This window comes from Bidens hawaiensis, unplaced genomic scaffold (genome assembly GCF_021521415.1).
Source record: "Bidens hawaiensis isolate Kalapana, Puna unplaced genomic scaffold, B.hawaiensis_p1.1 tig00041376_1, whole genome shotgun sequence".
Classification (NCBI taxonomy): Eukaryota; Viridiplantae; Streptophyta; class Magnoliopsida; order Asterales; family Asteraceae; genus Bidens; species Bidens hawaiensis.
The window spans coordinates 17,150-39,181 of NW_027497332.1; the positions used below are offsets into that span (position 1 = coordinate 17,150).

The 22,032-nt window shown below is 31.9% G+C and overlaps 1 protein-coding gene across 1 annotated transcript; it reads left to right on the forward strand.

The window, feature by feature from the left end:
• Window positions 1–1,200: 1,200 nt before the first annotated feature.
• LOC143592913 (putative protein phosphatase 2C 47) lies at window positions 1,201–3,335 on the forward strand. The gene is made up of 2 exons (XM_077072696.1): window positions 1,201–1,410; window positions 2,209–3,335. Exons 1-2 carry the CDS (start codon window positions 1,285–1,287, stop codon window positions 3,211–3,213), a joined length of 1,131 nt encoding a protein of 376 aa, XP_076928811.1. The 5' UTR covers window positions 1,201–1,284; the 3' UTR covers window positions 3,214–3,335.
• The last annotated feature ends 18,697 nt before the right edge of the window (window positions 3,336–22,032 follow it).

Below are 22,032 nucleotides of genomic sequence, written 5' to 3' on the forward strand. Positions count from 1 at the left end.
CTACTATATTTAAATAGAACCATCAACAATATTACAAGTTCAATAAAATTAATTATGTTATTCAATTAATTTTAGCTTATTTAAATTATATTCAATTTCTCCAACACCAACTTAAAACCTTACCACAATTTTTTTTTAAAATTAACTTCAACAAGTTTTTAAATATTAAATAATGTTTTCAAAATACTTATAATACCTAAGAAATTAATACTCATAATACTCACCATAAAAATAAAAATATAGATATTTTAAACAAAATATCACTATAATTTCGCTTTAAATTTAACAAATATAATAATAACTAGTTTTTATCCCCCGTATTACAGGGGGTTGTTTTATATTGTTTGTTCTAATATTTTTTTTTGAATTTATATTTTTTTTATTGTATGAAAGTTAATAATATACTTATGGTTTGATGATAAATTGTTTCACAAATAAATGAGATGTTATAACCCGGTTTAAAAGCTATATGGTTTTGATGACACCCAAGACACGTTTATTTTTTTTACTATAAAATTGGTTTTTTTTAATTATAAATAATATTTATGAAAGTTAATAATATACTCATAGTTTGATAAGACCCAAGACTCATTTTTTTACTATAAAATTGGTTTTCTAATTTAAATAATATATATACATTTTTTAAAATAAATAAGATATTAATTTTTAGTATATCCTATTTTATAAGATTTTTACATCAATAATTTGGTGAGAATAATTTTTAATTTAATGAGATATAACCCGTTTAAGGAATATCTGGGTTTGGTAAGACCCATACCCATGAATTCGGGTCAAATGCATCAGAAGCCTTCATTTAAAAATCAAGCAAATCTGGTGACTTCTAAAAAAGGGGGAGCGACCACATCGTGACACCTAAGATTTTTGGGTTTTCGTTTATATATATTATAGATAATTTAATTCAAGTTTTCAAACAACTTTTTAAATATAAAACTAATGTTTCCAGAGCATTATTTAATATTTAATACTTTATACCTATGATAATAATACTCATAAAATACTTATACCATAACTAAAAAATAGATATTTTAAACAAAAATCTCTATATTTTCGTTGATATTTTGGTTTATTATTGACCACAAATTCAATTTATTCAATTATTAACGCGTACAAATTAGTTAATTGACTTACACGCAGCATCCACTATATAAATAACCACACACCACACGCCAAACCCTAATTTCATCAAATTGCTATTGCTTGCTTACGAAAAACCCCCAATTTCTTTTTTTCGCGTTCAATAACCCTTACGTACTTTCGATTAATATGATTCTGGATCAGAAGATGATTGCCGTACCAGCAGAGATGATGTGTGATCAGTTCAATTTCAGTTTGTTAAAACTTGCCGCCGTTTCATCGGACTCTAATTCTGTTTCGATCGCTGAGAATTTGGTAAGTTTTTTTTTTGATGATTTTGATCTGGGTGTGTTTAATTTAGTGTTTATTCATCTGGGTTTGCTTTGGTTTTTGCGATTGATGTGTCGATTGTGGGATTTAGGGTTTGTGTGTCGATTTTGGTAGTTAGGTTTTATGGGTGGATTTGGGTTTAGTTGCTTCTGGGTTTTGTTGATTAGGGTTTATTGCTTCTGGGTTTTGTTGATTAAGGTTTATATGTTTATGGATTGTGTTAATTAGAGTTTATGAATGGACTGTGTTAATTAGGGATTCATATGCTTATGGCTTATTCTGGAAATACCTGGGTTTTGGTAGATGTTCTGGGATTTGTGTTTAGGTTTATGTTCGGTACCGGTACCATTGAAAATACTGAAATCGGATGGTGCTGACCGAAAACATGAAAATTGTGTTCGGTCGGTATGGTACCGGTATTAGGTGAATATTGATAATCTCTAAGTTTAGAACAAAATTAACATCTCATTATAGACAAGAGAAACAAAATAAATAAAACGATTCAGTTTATGTTAATCAATGAATTAGAAGCTTAATTTTGCATGTTTGCGCCCTGTTTTCGTTAATCTTGTACATTTAAGGCTTCTTCATCTTGACCTTTATTTTGACTCACATGATGGTTAGGACTGTTCTGTTGGTATTTATTTGCAAAACCCATGTATGTTTTATATGTTCTGTATATCCATGCTGTATGTATTACTAGTTGGATCAACTTAAAATATGTTGTATATGTTGTTCGGTTATTTATGATGGTTTTACTGACGGTTTTCGTTTGTTTTATAGGCTGTTAGCTGTTCTGCTGTTATTAAGAGTACTACGATTGTGGAGCCTACTACAAGTTGTGCGAGTTCAATAAGCATCCGATCAGGAAGCCACACGGACATCGGATTGCGCAGATTAAACGAAGACCAACATATCGTGGTTGATGACCTGTCAAAGCATCTGGGCGAGGCTTACAAGTGGGGCCTACCGAGTTCTTTCTATGCTCTATTCGATGGCCATGGTGGGGCCGAAGCTGCAAGTTATGTTAAACAACACGCCATGCGGTTGTTCTTTCAAGATTCTGATCTACCGCAAAGCGTTCTGGATAATGATTTGTTCTTGAAACAAGTGGAGCGGTCTCATTACAAGGCGTTTCTACAGGCGGACCAAGCCTTAGCTGATGAATGCAGCGTGAGATGTGATTGTGGGACCACAGCTTTGACAGTTCTGATTGTGGGAAAACATGTGATAATCGCCAATGCGGGTGATTGTCGGGCGGTGATATGTAGAAACGGGTCTGCAACACAGATAACTCAAGACCACCGAGGTTCGACTTGTGAAGAGAAGGAAAGGTGTGAGCGGTTAGGTGGTTACTTTGACCAAGACGGGTACTTAAACGGTCAACTCGGTGTGACCAGAGCCCTTGGAGACTGGCACATGAAGAACGATAAGGTTTTAACTGCTGAACCGGATGTGAGACAGATGGTGTTGAAGGATAATGATGAGTTTATGATTATCGCATGTGACGGGATTTGGGATGTTATGTCGAATCAAGAAGCGGTGGGTATCGTTCGGTGTCAACTAAGGCTGCATAACGACCCGCAACGGTGTGCTAACGAGCTCATCAACAGAGCTTTACGGCTGGATGCTACTGATAATCTTACAGCGATTGTGGTCTGCTTCTCGTCTCCCTCTTCCGCTCCTGCGGCTGCTGCGCCTACTCGGTTTCCGAACTCTCGGCTTTTTAAGAGGAAGCCCTTAAATGTTGTTCAAGGGAATGTAAAAGTTGATCAAGTGGTTACTTAGGAGAGACCAGAGATGTGATATTTTTGGATTCATTTATTGAAAGGATTTAGAATATTTTTGATGTAACAGAAATTTTGTAAGACCCATTGAGTGTTTATAAAGAATGTTAACAGTTTTGATTATTTTTACCAACATGTCAGATTGTTTTATTTAGTAGCAGTAGGTTCTTTTGATTCATAGTTTATTCTGCTTTTGTAAAGAATGTTTTACAGGAATATTCAGTTATATATAATAAACATAGTCATGAAACTTCTGTCTTACAAAGATATATTTTATTTTTTTCTATTACTTTTATTTACTTGACCTCTAAATTAATAATAACATGACAAATGTTCTCAAAACTTTATATAAAAGGCCACGCGTTGACTCTTATTTTATATTTAAGAGCTTAATCATGTAAACAGTATTAAGCAATGTCTAGAAGCATCAATGTATATTCTATGAGATGCGTGTTCTTTTAGCATTTGACCTTTTTTTAAAAATGATTTAAAACCTTTTTTTTTTAATGTTATTGTACCCAAATTGAATTACAGTTGTTTGGTTGGTAAAACAGACAATCCAATCCAACAACTTCTAAATCATTTCCATTATTATTATTTGAAGAGTAAACAGTTGTTTCATCTAGAGATGAGCTCGATATCGTACCGAAAATCCCAACCAGAAAATCGTAAATTTTTAGTAACGGTATCAAAATATTCGGTTCGGTATCAGTTCAGTACTGGTACCGGTATTGAAGGTAAAATTCGGGAAATACCAGTACCATACCGTACCGATCCCGAAACTCAAAACTTATTATTATTCAGTACCGGTACCAATACTGAATTTGCTTATCCCTAGACTTTCATCCATTTGCTTGGTCATTTTTGCCGTTTATGTCCAAAAGACTTTTTTAACAATCCTTGTGGTATCTAAAACCGAAAGGCCACCAATCGCCGGAGACATGGTTCTGAACCGTATACAACATTAACGACGAATGAGGCTACCCAAAAAAACCAGTGAAAGTTATGCAGTAAGTTGTGCTAATAACCAAATCTACACTTTGGTGTAGAGGTGTTCCACCAACCAAGCCTGAAGATCGAGGTGATCGATGCACTGGACCACCCTGTTCGGGTCAGTCGGGATACGCTCTTCAACATACAAACATATTGTGCAAAACACCTCATGATCTTTTCACATCATGAATCAATTTTACTACTAATGTGACATTTTACCGCTTATACTGATCACAATATCACATTATGTTTTGATTCCAAGAGTGGAGATTTTCACGAAGTTTACTAGTAGTGAAGCAAACTTTTTATCCATTGTTAGCACCAAAAACACGTTAGTGGTACTTTGAAGTCAGCCATTACTTACAACCCAATATCTCTCTTGTAGACAAACACTATAGGATTTGCTTAGAATGTCACAACCAACGTTTTATTTCCTTCCCGCATCATGTATACAGCCCACAAATCAACCATATAATTAATGGTCAATACTCTCATTTTCTTCTCGCGCCGTGTACAAAGTCCACATAACCAAACATTCATTTTCTTCGGCGTCATGAATGAATTGATTTGTGTTACGTTTTATCTCAAACATGTCACATAAAATTTGACGAAAAGGACAAGTTTTTGATCAAGTGGTTACTTAAGAGAGATCGGATATGTGATATAATTCGATTCATATATTGGAAGGATAGAGTATTTTTTATGTAACAGAATTTTTGTACATTATCCTATTAATATCAAGGCCGTCTTCGAGAATTTAAATACATCGGCCGAGCCATAATAAAAAGCCTCATAGGCCTTAACGAAAATTCTTAATTCGCTAATTAATGTAAATGAATAAAACTTTTATCGACCGATTTATTATAAGCAGAAACCATTTTGAGCATTTAATTATCCCATAAACCATTGCAAATAACTTTATTTTTAACACCAAAAAACATATATACGTAATATGTATAAAAAAGCCTGTGCACCCGAAACTTATGTGCCCCGGCCGATGGTGCGGCTAGCACGCCCTCCGAGCCTCCGCTGATTAATATAATAAACTATTTAAAAACATATCTATAATACTAAATAAATAAAGCTTTCATTACGCCACGTGTCATCCATTTACAACGTTATTACTCTCACATTCCCGCCTCCCACCACACTTCATTTAGAAACTGATAAGTCTTTACCCGACTCGATTTACATCTGCTCACCCGTAACCACTGTTGATTCGCTGTCATTCATACACCCTAAATCATCCTTACCAAAATCCATTCTCTCTTTCTCTTCTCTCAGTCCTGCAATTCCTATCATAGCTTCATATTATCATCTATGTCTCAACGATCCGGTCACCGTATTCTTCTTTTTCGATCACATCCGGCCATCGTATTCTTCTTATTCAATCAGATCCGGCTACCATATTCTTCTTATTCTATTAGATCTGGCTACCGTATTCTTTAATTCCGATCATAAAACAGTTTTGTTAAATCTTGCTATGGCGGTTAGGTACACAATTCGTTCTTAATTCCTTCTTTCTATTTGTTTTACAAACTTTTTGATGTTTAGGCTTGGGAATGTTTTTCATGTATACTACTTCTGTTGGGGTTCATTTATCAATTAAATTTGTCATCGTATATAAGTTTAGTTGATTTTGATTATTGTGCTTACAAATATGAAATTATAGTTACAAATATCGATTTTTTTGTCTACATGCCTATAAATCATTAAGTGTTCTACCATCAACCTTTGGCTATATCGGTAAAAATATTAACTTTGTAGAATCACCTTGGTTTAATAACTTTGATACTGACCTGGAATGCTATCATCATTTTAGATGCATTTGGGCCTGGAAAAAGTATAGCAGAGGTAATTAGATCAATTGATTATACTATTATTTGTCCTGTCTTCTTTTTTATTTTCTTTTTTTTTTAATTTTTGCACTTAACTTATATATAAATAGTTTAAATTAATTTATGGGGACGATATTGTTTGCAATATGGGTTTAGCCACTGCACTAGCATCACTCGATGTAGCAGCTTCGATTGCTGGAAAAACATTTGGATAGGTTGGACAGGTTTTACCATTGGTGGCTTCTGGTTTGGTAGTTATTATGGGATTAAATCTTGAGATAATTACTCATATTATGAGTTTAATCTATATTATGCCTTGAACAATATTGGAAGAATTAATGTTGTAGTTCATTATGAAAAAGTGATATATGTTTATATGTTGCATATGTATGTAAAAAGTAACTGTACATTGTATTATATCGTTTTTTTTTTCAATTTAAAATTAGGACTATTTTTTAAAATGCCATATTATAAAGTTACATGTTTTGGCTAATTTTGCAAGTAATAGAGCTGCAACTACCTTCTTTATTTGGCTTATATTTGTGAGATATATTATGACAACCAAACATACCACTATTTTCTTAGGCATCAAAGCTTATCTGGGCGGTCTTACATTTGCTTTAGATGCATCGCCTTGCAGAGTTGAAGTTCACATGTCTTGGCCACCATAGTTGGGTATGTTGTAGCTTCCAAGTGATTATTGTATAATACTAACCAACTGTTAAAAATATAATGATAAAAATGTTAGACTGATGACCCTTTTTATTTGCAACATGATCTGTTGTTAGGTTGCAACTTATTATTGATTTACATGATTGGCTATGTTGCTTTATTTCTGGATCATTGCAGGCATTATCAAAGAAACTTTTAGAAATAAAAATATAATCCAAATCGAGCTACAACTGGATTAGTTAATTTTGCTCCTCAAAGACTCATTCACTACAATATATATTTTTTTCCTGATATAGTTAATCAACCATAACGCACTTGCATATCTATTTGATGTTTGTTTTCGTAATTATTAAATAAATGTTCTTTTTCATATACATGTATATAACTTATAAATTTGTGATTATTTTGATTACCTGAAGGATTTTTGTACAATTTTGTGTTCATATGATACCTATTTGATGTTCGTTTTCGTAATTTTAAAGAATATGTTTTTGTAAAATTTTTATCATATAATTTTAGCCATATAGGCACTCACATATACTACATGTTTAAAGCTTATATATTATTTGTAATATAAGTATGTGTTTATGGTTACAGGTTCAATAAAAGGTTTGATCATCAACTAATTTGAGGATATCAAGTGCCAGACTGTACTTGGAAATCTGACCTAATAGGTGAACCAAAGCCTTGGACAATCACTATCAAAGTTGTTTGTATTTAAAACATCCGGTTTTCAGCCATGGACTGTTGTATGTGACACTATCAAGAGTCAAAAGTAGAGACGAAGTCATATTGTTAATATTGGATACCGATGGTAAACTTACAAATTATTAATATTTCAACATTTGTGATTTATGTTTAACTTCCTCGAATTTGATTGTAACTTAATTTGGTATGCAGTTACTGTAAATTACCATTTTTTTGTATTTTTTTACTCACTAGATGAATAACTGTATCATCAATGTTGTGTTCGATCATATAATATTTTACAGGTTTTATGATTAATGTGTTATCAATTTTTCTTTTAACTACAATGTATGTTCTACTTTTTATATTTAATACCCAAATTTTTTTATGATATTTCAAATGTTTTTAGACTTATAAATTTAAATTTGTTAACTCGTGCTGTACACGGGTACCTAACCTTGTGTGTGTGTGTGTGTGTATATATATATATATAGTTGGTATCATTTAAGAACTCTAAAAAAGTTAAGAACTCCGAGGAACCCTTAACAACTAAATAGTTTTTTATTTTTTTTATATATTAACATTATTTAAGAGTAGTTTTATCAAATTTTATATAAAATTTTTTGATTACATATATTAATCACAAGTTTACATATATGTAAAATTTATGTACTAACAAATTTACATATGTGTCAAACAAAACATAGATATGTATAAAAACTAATTTTCAAAATTGTAATTGTAGATATAGATATAAAAAATGATAAATCTAATCTCAAAGAACATTAAAATATAAATTTTTTTATAAAAAACGTTAGTTTTCAAGGGTTCCTTCAAGTTCTTAAATATTTGTACAGTTCTGTAATGATACTTATCATATATATATATATATATATATATATATATAGGGGATGGTTCAAAAGAGAAATGATATTATCGTAAGAAATGCGAAAAAAAAATATGGGCTACTAGTTTTGTTTTAAGTTTTAAAGGCTTAAAACTAAATAAATAAATTATTAATCATTCTCTTTCTTTAATTAATATAACTAATAAACCATAATACTTATCTACTTAATTAATATAATTAATTAAATTATTATAATTGGAAACTATTAATAACTCATTTATTTTTATAACTTATTTTATTTTTTGTGTCTTGAATTTTTATCCTACACAAGTATAATTTATTCATACATTAAAATTTCTTTATATCCAAAACTAATTTCTTCCAACTCAATATATTAATATCCATCAACACATACTTACATTATAATGAATAATACAAAAAAAAACTATTTTACATGTGTTTTGTAAGGCCCCGTTACCGGTAGCCCTACTTTCGTGTTGGATTTACTCATAAACGCAGTTCTAAATATCAGAGTTAATTAAAACATTCGCGGAATATAAAAGCTTTCATAAAACATTTCATAACAAAACACGTCTTGTCTTAAAACATCATTTTGTCTTTCAAAATAAATGAAACATTAAACTTAAACGTCTTGAGTCTTCCGATGCCAGCCTCTTATTCAGTGCCACGTGTCCCTCAAGCGAGCTGCCTCATCCTACTCACCTGCGTGCATACTAAAAGTCAGCTACGCTGAGTGAGTTCTAGTTAATCATACATTATACAATACACATAAACTTATATTCCTTCATTCATAATTTCATACTTTCTTACTTTCTTTTTTTGTATTAACTTGCTTTCATATCTTACGTTATAAAGAGCATTACGCCCTACATCCCTCGAGTATTATTAGGGCTCGGTACCCTCCTTCCTCGAGTATTATTAGGGCTCGGTACCCTCTTTCCTCGAGTATTATTAGGGCTCGGTACCCTCTTTCCTCGAATATTAGTAGGGTTCGGTTCCCTAGTTCTCGAATATTAGTAGGGTTCGATTCCTTATTCGTTACCATACAACCATACATCATACCTCGAGTATTATTAGGGGTCGGTACCCTTTTCGTAACCATACAACCATACAACCATCATTTCCTTCTTTTATTAACTTTATCACGTTCATACACATAAGCATACATATCATACTTAACTTATACATAGCGTTACAACCTGACAGTACGTGCAATATCCGAAGATCGTTCACGTACCATCAAGCAATCATTCATACATTTCACATTATCCACATAAGGCATACACTTATCTCTTAGGATAAGCGTATTAACAAACATATTGAGTATGCACACAGCCCCGAAAACATAACACATAAATGGGGCTAGAAACTCACCTGAATCCTGTTACGCTCTCCGTTAATAGTTATTCCCTTCTTGAGCTGTGCACGGCTAACTGTATAATATTTACACGTATCAATTAACTACTACTACTCATGTTGTATTTCTATCTTTATATGACCCACAACGAACGGGGGTCCGGGGGCAGCGCCCCTGGCAGCGGGGTCTAGGGGCGGCAGCCCCTAGCAGGGTCCAAGGGGCAGAGCCCCTGGCTGGGGTTGAGCTGCCAGGTCAGCTTGGAAAAATTTTATTTCCATTAACTGTCTTAACACATTTTTCATTAGGTTTTTAATTTATTTTCTAATCGAACTTGACTTTAGGCGAAGTTAAACCTTAGGCGAACTTAGCTTTAGGCGAAGTTAAACCTTAGGCGAACTTAGCTTTAGGCGAAGTTAAACCTTAAGCGAACTTAGCTTTAGGCGAAGTTAAACCTTAAGCGAACTTAGCTTTAGGCGAAGTTAAACCTTAAGCGAACTTAACTCAGGCGAAGTTAATTAGTTAGGCGAACTTGCTTGCAAGCGAAGTTAAGCTTGCAGGCGAAGTTAAGCTTTGCAGGCGAAGTTATGGTTTTGCAGGCGAAGTTATGGTTTTGCAGGCGAAGTTGCCCAGTTCAGCTACGGGTTTAGTTTTTTATCAAGCATTTTGGCAGTTTTAATACCCTTGTTATGGTTCGACATCACCCACTACGTTCCCTAACCGTTTTCGGTCGTATATATATCCCGTATATACTATAAAGCTTGGACCTTTAAGTAAAACGTTCAATACTACGTAAACTTTAAAGGTCAAGAACATACCTTTAGCGCTCGTTCGATCTTGGTTAGCTTGTTTATGCACTCTAGATCTCGTGTAATAAGATCTAATACCAACTAACGTTTACTCTCTCTCGGGTCTTGCTCGTTTATGGCGTGTGTGTGTGTTTGAAGTGTGTAGAGATTATGATGGAAATGAAATGAGGGTTTAGGGTTTTAGCTTGGTTTAGGGGATGTTTATATCCCTTAAAGCTCATGGACCTAAGGCCCATTCTCATTTAACCCATCTCAATTAATCTAAGTCCATGATCCGTTCTTTACTCGATATTAATTAATTAATAACGCGAAATCACTAAACGTAACTTTCTTTATTCAACATTATAAATTTTAGGATGTTACATGTTTGCATTAGATATCAACAAAAACATACAACCTACACAAAAGTGTATAATCTACACTTGTTCTAAGAATAAGAAAGCATATAACCTACACACGAAAAACTTATAACCTACACACAAAATTCATCATCAATAAAATTACAAACGCACACGAAAACATATAACTTACACACGAAAAACATATAACCTACACACGAAAATTTTATCTTACACAAATACAATTTATTCATACATTAATTTCTATTTTTTCAAAACCAATTTCTTCAAACTCAACATATCAATATCCATCAACACGTAGTTACATTGTGATGAATAATACAAAAAACTATCTTACACATGTTTGCATTAAATGTCAATAAAATATATACAACATACACAAAAACATATAACTTACACTTGTTCTAAGAATAAGAAAACATATAACCTACATACGAAAAACATATAACCTACGCATGTGTAGGATATATGTATCTTTGTGTAGTTTATATAATTTCTTGATGTCGAATTACATATGTAAGTTGTATGTTGTACGTTTTTATTGCTCAAAACAAGTGTAGGTTATTGTGTAGGTTGTATATTTATTGTTTACATTTAATGAACACATTTGTATGATATTTTTTTTTGTTATTTATGACAATAATTTTATATGCATACCAATTAAAAAACATATATATTATGTTTTGATATTTAGTGTTAAAAAGCACGTTGATATATGCTAATAAATTGAGTGGAAATTATTATTTTTTAATATAAAGAAATAGTATTATATGAATAAATTGTATTTATGTTGAATAAAATGAAAAATGTGTAAATAAAAAATAAAACTAAAGCAGTGTTTTTATCTTTTTAATTATTATAGTTAAATTAGTTAGATATATTAATTCGAGAGAAATTTATTATGGTTATATCCGTTGTATTAATTGGAGAGAGATTGCATTTATTGTTGCATTTACATATTTTTTATTTATTTTTAAATATTTAAAACCTAAAATAAAACTAGTGGCTAATATCAATTACTCGCACTAATATCATTTCTCTCTTGAACTTAAACCTATATATATATATATATATATATATATAATGGAATTGGTAACGTGGGGTGTGGTGGATTTTTTTGATTGGTTTACACAATTAATTTACTTGGTTGTTAGTGGGGTGGACCCATCAATTGCTTTGTTAGCGTCGTTAGTGGGGCGACGCTCCCCACCTATGGCGTCTCATATTAATTGCCCAACATGATAAGTATAAGACCATGTGTAGTGCATATAGTCTCTATTAGGGCGTTATGCGCCACGTCATAATAGTGACTTTATGGCTAAAAAGTTGTAGTGGATGAAGCCTCTTTCAATCATTACCTCATTATTTTTTTTCCTTTTTATTTAAAATAATGCAAATATTTCGTTAAAAAATAAATAAATTTTACATTAAAATTAAAAAAAACAACTAGAAATTACTTGTCTTCATAGCCTTCGTCTTCACCATCTTCGCCATCTTCGCCGACTCTGTCAAGCTCGTTTTCACTTTCCTCGTCTCTTTTGTCATCCTCGCTTGATACGATTGCACCTTCACCTCGAATTGGTCGAACCAACCAAGCATGTTGGACCAAATCCGCTGTAAGCGCATTATGTATCTCACTTGAAGACATTTGATAAGCATTTTGCACCCTCTCCTCCATAGTTGCTTGAGGTTGTTGTTGGATATTCCCCAGTATATAATTTTGACATATTGCTCTCCTGTCGTCTTCTATAATCATGTTATCAAATATGATACACGTATACATAGCATCTCTTATTTTTTCCAATGTCCATGCACGACATAGATTTTTCACGTAATTCCAACGTTGGCGAAGAACCCCAAAACACCTCTTGATGTCCTTTCGCGAAGACTCTTGTACTTTCTTAAAATAGTTTCTCTTTTTCGTCCATCGAGTCTCTAAACGTTTTGACAATAATAGAATTACATTTCCGCTACCGCACTACTTGACGGCGAAGACCCTTTTGCCACTAGACCAATCTAGTGGTTATGTAATTGGGTTTAAACATTAAATATACATATTGTATTTAATAAAAATACATATTAAAAAAAATTCGGGCCTAGCGTGGTGTCGGGCCTGTGGCCGTCGACTACCTTGCCACCCTCAAGGGTCGGCCCTGAAGATAACGTATACCGTATAGTTGTATTATGCCTATATTAATATATTAAAATTGTTAAATAAACAAATTTAAAATAAACGCAACATAATTTTTAATAGTTTAATAAATACATTGGCAAAATTACTTCAAGGTGTCTTGTGTCGTTTTTTTCTCCATTTTTAACTATCTGTCGTTGATGTCGGTCGTGGTTCCGTAGGCCAGCACGCGTAACACTGACGTACACTTCTAAATAGTACCGATGAATCCTAACAGCCTTCGCACGTCCCTTTTTTCTTAAAGTAATCATACTCACGCTCCAAATCATGAGCAATGCATAAAAATAAACGTTTAGACATCCGAAATCGACGTCTAAAAGTCTTCGGGTTCTTGTATCTCGACGAGTCAATGAAGTAGTCTTCCATCAAACGATTGTTCGCGCCATAACGGTCTCGTTCAATATATTATCTTCTCAAAACCGGTTAAGGAGGAGAATATATAGATTGCATAACCCTTGTCGCAAGCGTAAATGCACTTGCAACTGCCTCCTTTTCCGCCTCGTCATCGGCCATGTGCTCATTATTTTTTAAATAGCGATTGATTATGTCGGACGAAGAGGGAGAATCCAATTTGTTGGGGTTTTGAATAGAAAGTTTTAAAAAAATATTTGGTCATTAAATGTTTGGTGTAAGGTTTGTAGAGAGTGTTTAAAGGTGTGAGGAATTTGTAGAGATTGTATCAGAAAGTTAAAATGTTTGGTTATTAATATTAGAAAATAATTGAGTTTTTTTTTTTCAAAAAATTAGCCGTTATCAACGGCTAGGTTGACCAAAAGAGGAGGATGCTTGGCGTTGTGTGGGAAGTCCCCCCTCCATGATGCCCATATCGTCCCGGGAACGGTGTTCCCGTACACTATAGGACGCCATAGTTGAGGATGACATCCTACTACATATGGTCTAACATGCTTTATCATACTTATGTGACATGGATAATGCCTCCATGTCTAAGCCTCTAAATTTATAGTATCTTGACAAATGGAAAATGGATCCTTGACAAAGTGCTGAAACTTTATATAAAAAGCTATGCGTTGACTTTTGTTTTATATTCAATAGCTTAATCATGTAAGCAAAGTCTAGATGCTTCATATGTATGTATCTATGAATTGCGTATTCTTTTAGCTTTTGACCTTCTTTTTTTTAATGATTTAACACCTTATATATTTGTGTTTGTGTGAACTTGGATTGTACCCAAATCTTACTTGCTTGTTTAGTGGGTAAAACAAGACAATTTAGCTATTTTTAAAACATTACATATATATATATGGAGAGGATCATGAGAGAACTCATTATTAGAGAGAGAACTAGAGAACTCCTAATTAAAGGGTTATTTTTGTAAATATGCTATTTTAATATGCCTGGACGCACGCTTCCCCTGTACCCCGTTTTAGCCTCTGCAACGATTTTGAACCCTAATTAGTGAAGATCAGTTCCTTGTGGTGTCTCGATTCAATTGAAGATCGATTCAAATGAAGTTCAATCATTTAACATGGCAATTAAAGGCATTTCAGTTCCGAAAATATCCTCCTGACTCATTCATTCATGTGTTTTTTTACCGATTACAATAGATTGTTTCACCGTTAATCAATTAGGTTTTGTTTCATCTCAAAGAATTAGGTGTTTTTTTGGTTAGAAACAGAAGCTACACCATGAGAAAACCCTAATTTGTTTCATCAGAGTGCTCAACCGATTCATCTGTTGATATTAATTCAAATTATGTCAATTATAATGGTATCCTATTGCAATCTGATGGTGATAATCAACAAGGTAACATCTTGTTCTTATAGTACATATATGCACTATAATGTTACGTATTACATATATGTAGTGTAAAAATAACATATGATTTATTTTATCAGAATGCCCAATCGAAATCCTTTCTACTAATTGGTGTGCCTTAATAAGGTAACATCTTGTTTATATACTACATATATGCAATATAGTTTATGTATTACATTTATGTAGTATAAAATTACATTTGGTTTATTTGATCAGAATATCTAGTTCAGCTCTTATGCTGACATTGCCTCAAGTTTTAGCAACTGCACTGGTAACATCTTGCAAGTTTATGGTATTGAACAACAAGGTAGCATCTCGTTTTGTATACTACATATATGCAATATAACGAAACACATGATTACTGCATATTAAATTGAACTGTCTTTGTTAAAAAACAGTTAATTCTAAAGAAAAAGTCCATAATTTGTTTGAACAGACTTCCCAAACGAGTTCAGAATATGCTACATATACGCTGTATAACTATGACTGCCTAATGGTAACTATTTTCCTTTGTGTTTTCTTCACGGTACAATAGTTTATGCTAATATGTTTTAATGTCTTTATACGTGACTCATGTGTAGGTCAACGTCGATGTATGTGATATATCAGATTCATGTTCATGCACGGATTCATGCGTACCGCCTACCTGTGGTATGGAATGACCTTTCAATTGGACTTATAGTTGTGGGTTGATTAATGGACTTAGAGCAACATATGGATTAGGATGCAATAGGCTTGTAGTTGCAATGGCTTGAAGGCACTTTCCAGGTGATATTGAAGGCCTGACCCGTTAAGTTCTTGTATTACTATGATGAATACATTTGTCAGGTGATATTTGAGATTTAAAAAAAACTAAGTAGTCAAAATCAAGATTTGTAATTTGATATGATTTTGACTTTTTAAAATTGATCATAATAAATTTTGATTGGATATTTGCTGGTTGGTTGTTCTCAGGTCTGTCTTATGTGTAATTGAAGTTCATCGTCATCACAATCTTATCAAATTGTCATGTAATTGAAGTTCATATACTATCAACTTTCTTCATGTTCATACGTAATTTGTCTTTTATCTTCATTATATCATCATGTAATCCTTTTTGTAACTTTAATGTGTGAATTATGATTGGTTTTCTTCATGTATCATCTATATAAATAAAGCTTTTGTTGAAAATACTTAAACTATGATCATTTATGTGCAGTTTTCCATATAAACGAATATGTGATCTCATGTATAGTATGTATAATAGTATAGATATGTATTAGCAGTTGCACACTTCATATTGATAAAAAAACTGAAATCATAAGCTGCGGTATGCAGTGTTTGAGGCTGCATGGTTTATGCACAAATAAAATGTTCGATTTCATAAAGAGAATTGTAAAAGGGTTGTTTTTACTGAATTAATAAAGTGAGGAACTGATACAGAAGTTTAATTGTGAACATGGTAGGGTCAACAAACTTTTGCAATTTGTTGGGTTGTATTTCCATGGGTTTAACCATGTTCTATTCGCTACCAGTCCCAACGAAGCCGTTTAAAAAGCCGGACTGGCCCATATTTTGTGTATTACATTCAACCTATATTCAACCTTATATGTTTGTATTACATATGCCAAAAAGATTATACATTCATAAATCGATAACATGTGTATTTGTGTGCGTATTTACGGGCATAAACGGTAACATTCAAATATATGTTTGAAACAACAATTAATACAATGCATAACAAGTACTGTAATATTTATATTCACTTTCATACCACATAAAGCCGTACTAATCTAACAACCAGTATGCAAAATTTTACATATTATATCAACTAGCTATCATGTTTATCAACACGTCCGTACAATCGATAATATAACAACTATTTCCTATCCATGAAGTAAAAAACAAATATATTTTTATGTGCAATCGTATTTGATTGGTTGTTGATTTCCTCGCGCAGCATAACAAACAGTGACGTGATCCCGGACTTCTATATTTTTTCTTGTTAATTTAATATTGTAGCCCAATAGTCAATAACATTTTCATACAACTCTTTGTCTGAAAGAACACTTTCTGAAATAGATGCCCTCGTTTCCATACCTTACCCAATTGCAAATATATCTTTCCTGCATAACATATTTTACAACAAGTTCAGATTTGCGATTAACACTAAATATACATGTTACTTTTACATACATGTGTATACTAACAATATTACATAATGTATTACATATATGTAATACTAATGCATTACACGTATATATGCATTGGTGCTGCATATACATAACAGATAACTGCTACATATATGTAGTAGAACAGGCTGTACTACATGTACATAATAGACAGGTGATGCTTATATGTAAAAAAATAGGCCACGTATTCATGTTACGCCGACCTAACTGTATTATAACATGATGTGCATATCCATTCTAAATGAATATGCTCAATAACATAACAATTATATGTTTGTCAAACATAAATTGGAAAGCTATGTAATCGGACATATGATTCATGTATTGCGCACGTGCAGGACATTCAAAATTCAATCTGATATAAGTATGCTATCATTCAATTAAAAACAAACAAGAACTACATACGTGTAATAAACACAAATACATGTTGCATCAACTTAGCCATAGTGTAATGTAATACATATATGCATTGTATACCGATATGCTCGTATAAGGTAACATTACCATGTTCTATCAAACACATCTAAAAACATAAATCATGCACTACGTATATGCATTCCAACAAATATTAACTTATATCAATGTATTATTATTCGATTTAAAAAAACACAAAAACACAGTATATTGCATATGTGAACTGATATAAATGCAATAATTTTGATTTACAAACAAAACACACAATAACACCGTATATTGAGCCAATCCCGTGAAATACACCTATAATTCTTGTACTACATATGTGCAATTAGACAGATACAAGTTGGTATCAACACATTGTTACTCGATTTACACAAAAAAAAAACAGACATAATTCGATTTAAAAAAAAACACAAAAACAGAGTATATTGCATATGTGAACTGATATAGACGCAATAATTTTGATTTACAAACAATACACACAATAACACCATATAATGAGCCAATTCCCTGCAATACACCTATTATTCTTATACTACATATATGCAATCAGACAGGTACGAGCTTGTATCAACATTCAACACATTGTTACTCGTTTTACACAAAAAAACACATATAATTTGATTTAAAAAAGCACAAAAACAGAGTATATTGCATATGTGAACTGATATAAACACAATAATTCCGATTTACAAACAAAACACACAATAAGCAACACATATATGTAATACATCAAAGTTGCACATATATGCAGTACATAGCAATACATATATGCAATGCATGGACAATCATGTAATATACATGAACTAATCAACATGTGCATTGTCCATGGCTTTCATTTGTAATTAGTGTACAAATTGTTGTTCTTCTGCACTTTGATTAGATGTTAATAGAAAAACAGAGCCTCGAACATGATAGCATTGTTGTTTTACTTTGATTAGATGTTAATACACCTAATAGGTGAGATAATATGTGAAATTGAATATCACAATTGTTTACCTGTTATAATCCTTCTGATTTGTGCTCGATTTCAAAGTAGATCTGGAGGAATTATACGATTGAAATCACGGTTTCGTGCGATGAGCGAGGGTCTGGATTAATACCGATTCTAACATAATTATGAAGCTACAAATCGATATAAACAAAGTTACCTGTGTCAAAGTGGAGGTGGTAGATCGGCGGTGGTGAAGTGGCGGCGGAGCAACGATGAGTAGATCTGGAGAACTATGGAGAAGATAACGATTAGAAGTTTCTCAATTCCAAGTTTACCCTCCCTTATTAAAAAAACCCACTTTATTTTTTGTTTTCCCCTTCTTTTTTTAAGCCATTGATAAAGTAAAATTAATGGTTTTTAATTGAGTTCCTTAGTTCTTTCATTAATATGAGTTCTCTCTTGATCCCACCCCTATATATATATATATATATATATAGGAGGGATATTTTGAGAACTTGATGAGTTGTAAGAACTTTAAGAACTCAATTATGGACCACACATTTAATTAAATGGTATGAAATATGTGGCTGAGATTAAATTTAATTAAAAAATAAATAAGGAGAGAGAATAAGTATTTTTAATGATTACACAAGTTTAAATATTAGTTACACATGTGTAATAAGTCGGTTCAGTGTGTAAAAAAATATTGTAATTTTTTGTACATTACTTACACTTACGTATTACACATGTGTAAAAAAAATTCAAAAAAAAAGTTCGTTACGTTGAGTTCTTAAAGCTCAAAGCGGTTTTCAAAAGAAATCAATCATATATATATATATATATATATATATATATATATATATATATATATATATATATAAATCAAGTGGTTGGTATCACAAACTTTGTAAGAACTTATTGTTAAAAGTTTTAGCATTTTTTTTGGAAGAATAACAAATATGGATTGATTTCTTTTGAGAACCGCTTTGAGCTTTAAGAACTCGAAAGAACTCAACGTAACAAAATTTTTTTTTGAATTTTTTTAACACGTGTGTAATACGTAAGTGTAAGTAATGTACAAAAAAATACCGTAATTTTTTACACACTGAATCGACTTATTACACATGTGTAACTAACATTTAAACTTGTGTAATTATCAAAAATACTTATTCTCTCTCCTGATTTATTTTTTAATCAAATTTAATCTCAGCCACATATTCAAACTCATTTAATTAAATGTGTGGTCCAAAATTGAGTTTTTAAAAGATCTTACAACTTATCAAGTTCTCAAAATATCCCTCCCCTAACAAATATAATATAATGTTATAGTCATATATATGGTTGTTTAAATTCTTAATTTGGTATTGAAAAAGGGGGTGCAAGTTCAGCTCTCCCTTGTTGCATCTTTAATTACTTTTATACTTTTAAGTTTAATAAATAGCTAATCATATATTTATCATTGTTATATTTTTAAATATGATTATTAAGTTATTTTTAATATATTTCTTAGGCTTACTAATTCATGTTTATTATTTGGTTTCAATATCGTTGACATAGACCGAATTTGCATAGTTTCAAAGTGTTAACGCGCGGCTTTTGTTAATGCAATTATTTTTTGGTTTAGTTTCGGTGTTGTAACTCAGTACTAGACTACCAACCGAATTTGTGTAGGTTTGTCACCGCAATGCGTGACTTTTTTAATATGCTAATTTGTTGTATTTAAACGTTGACAAATTTTCTTTTTTAAAGGCCACACCATCAACCCAGCGCAACGCGCCGGGAGTATTACCTAGTTACTATTATTATTATTTAAACATTTTCACAAACTCCACTATACTTTAGAGAAAGTTGTGAGCGCATTTTTCTTCAACCCATTAAATGTTGGGAGAGATGTTTTTATAATTTAGAGTGTGGTTTAGGATGTTGTGAGTGGATAAGAGAGAAAATGCAATGTTTTTTCTATGTATTTGAAAAGTTCATATAACACCTTATAAATTTTTTAATATTTATTAAAAGTGGTTGTGAGTGAATGGGAGAGATAATATATTAATAAATGTATATTTAATTGAAAAAGAAAAGGAAAATATAGTAACTTTTAGTGTAATTTTGAATTTGGATAGAGGATATTGAACGTGAATGCTCATAGATTGGAAAATTGTTAATAGTTTGATAGCGGCTTTTTTTTAGCGTCTCTCTTCAAATCTTTGTTGCATTTTTGTGTAGCTTTTAAAAAAATCAGGACCGTTAACTTACATTTATATGTAAGAAAAAATAGAAGTACAAAGAAATGGCTTGGTTCTCAAGATCATTAGATGCTCTATACCATATTCAACTACATAAATGTAATCCTAAGAAAGTTATATAATGAGATAAATAGATAAAACAGGTTCAAACTTATTAAAATTGTAGTTTTAATGCATACAACAGATGCTTCAAGCAAGAAAACTATGACCCGAGGTGCTATTTAGAAAAGAAAATACCACAAAAACTCAAGAGCTGAGGTGAGAACGAATAAAAATACAGCCGATTTGTACCCATATTTTCTTTAAAAATATGATCATATTTTTCTTTAAATACGTTTTGTACCCATACCATTGGAATGAATGTAAAGCCCTTATGTGATGAGCTCGGGCTCAAATTCTCATCTTAGTTTCAAAACCAAGTCTGCAAATTAATTAAATTCAAAAGTTGGTAGCGTAGATATAAATGACTTGTTTTGATTAAATAATGTTTAACCTTTGCCAATTTAGTTTTAAAACTAACAAAGTTTTGGCATAAGTGTCTTAAAATAGTTTTAAGCTACGGGGTATTATATAAATCACATTTTAAAAAAGTAAATAAATTATGGGATTAAACGAGCGAGCGATCTCAGCTCGGGCTCGGCTTGTTTTCAAATTAATTTAATTTTAAGATTTTTTTTAAATAATTAATGGGTTTAAAGTAAACTGAGCCCCTTTGAGCATTCTCAACTCGTTCCACATCCTTATCTCTATAATTACACTAAAAAACACTATGTTTCTCTCTCCTGTACTCACAACCAATCCAACAAATATTAAAAAATAAATAGGGGAAAGGAAACAATGTTTCCCCAAATGTTTCCCAAAATTTACAAACAATCACTACATTCCTCTCTTCACCCTATAATTTACACTCACAACGTCACCCTATAATTTGCTCTTAGACTCCCTTAGGGAATGAGATAAAAGCCCTAATCAATAATCATTTGAGGTCACAATTTCAAAAGGAATGGCTTCATGGAGAAGAATCCCCCGTGACTTCGACGGCAGTTACATGATCAACGGTAAGCATCCTTTTGATCATCAACACATTATTGTTTTGTACTTGTTTTAGAGTTTACTAATTAATTCATCGTTCATTAGATTAGATTTTTATGTAAACAATTATTATAGGATAAGTCGTAAGGGTTTTACCAATACACTAAATGGTTTATTAATTTTATAGAACTTAGTGGTGCAAACGAGTCGAACACGAACTTGACTTGTGAGCAGATTTTCAAGCTCTAGCTTGTTTACTATTTCTTAATTAATTTTTATATATTTATTATTATTATTATTATATATATATTTATATGGGTGTGCTAACGTACAATAATGGCTTATTGTGCATTACGTACGCGACCTTTTAGAGCGTTAGATTAAAAACACGCGGTGACAGTTTCGTAAATAACCCAACAGTAGTTCGCGATCAAATTCATCGATTACAAATCGACTCTAATCAAAATTCGGAACTA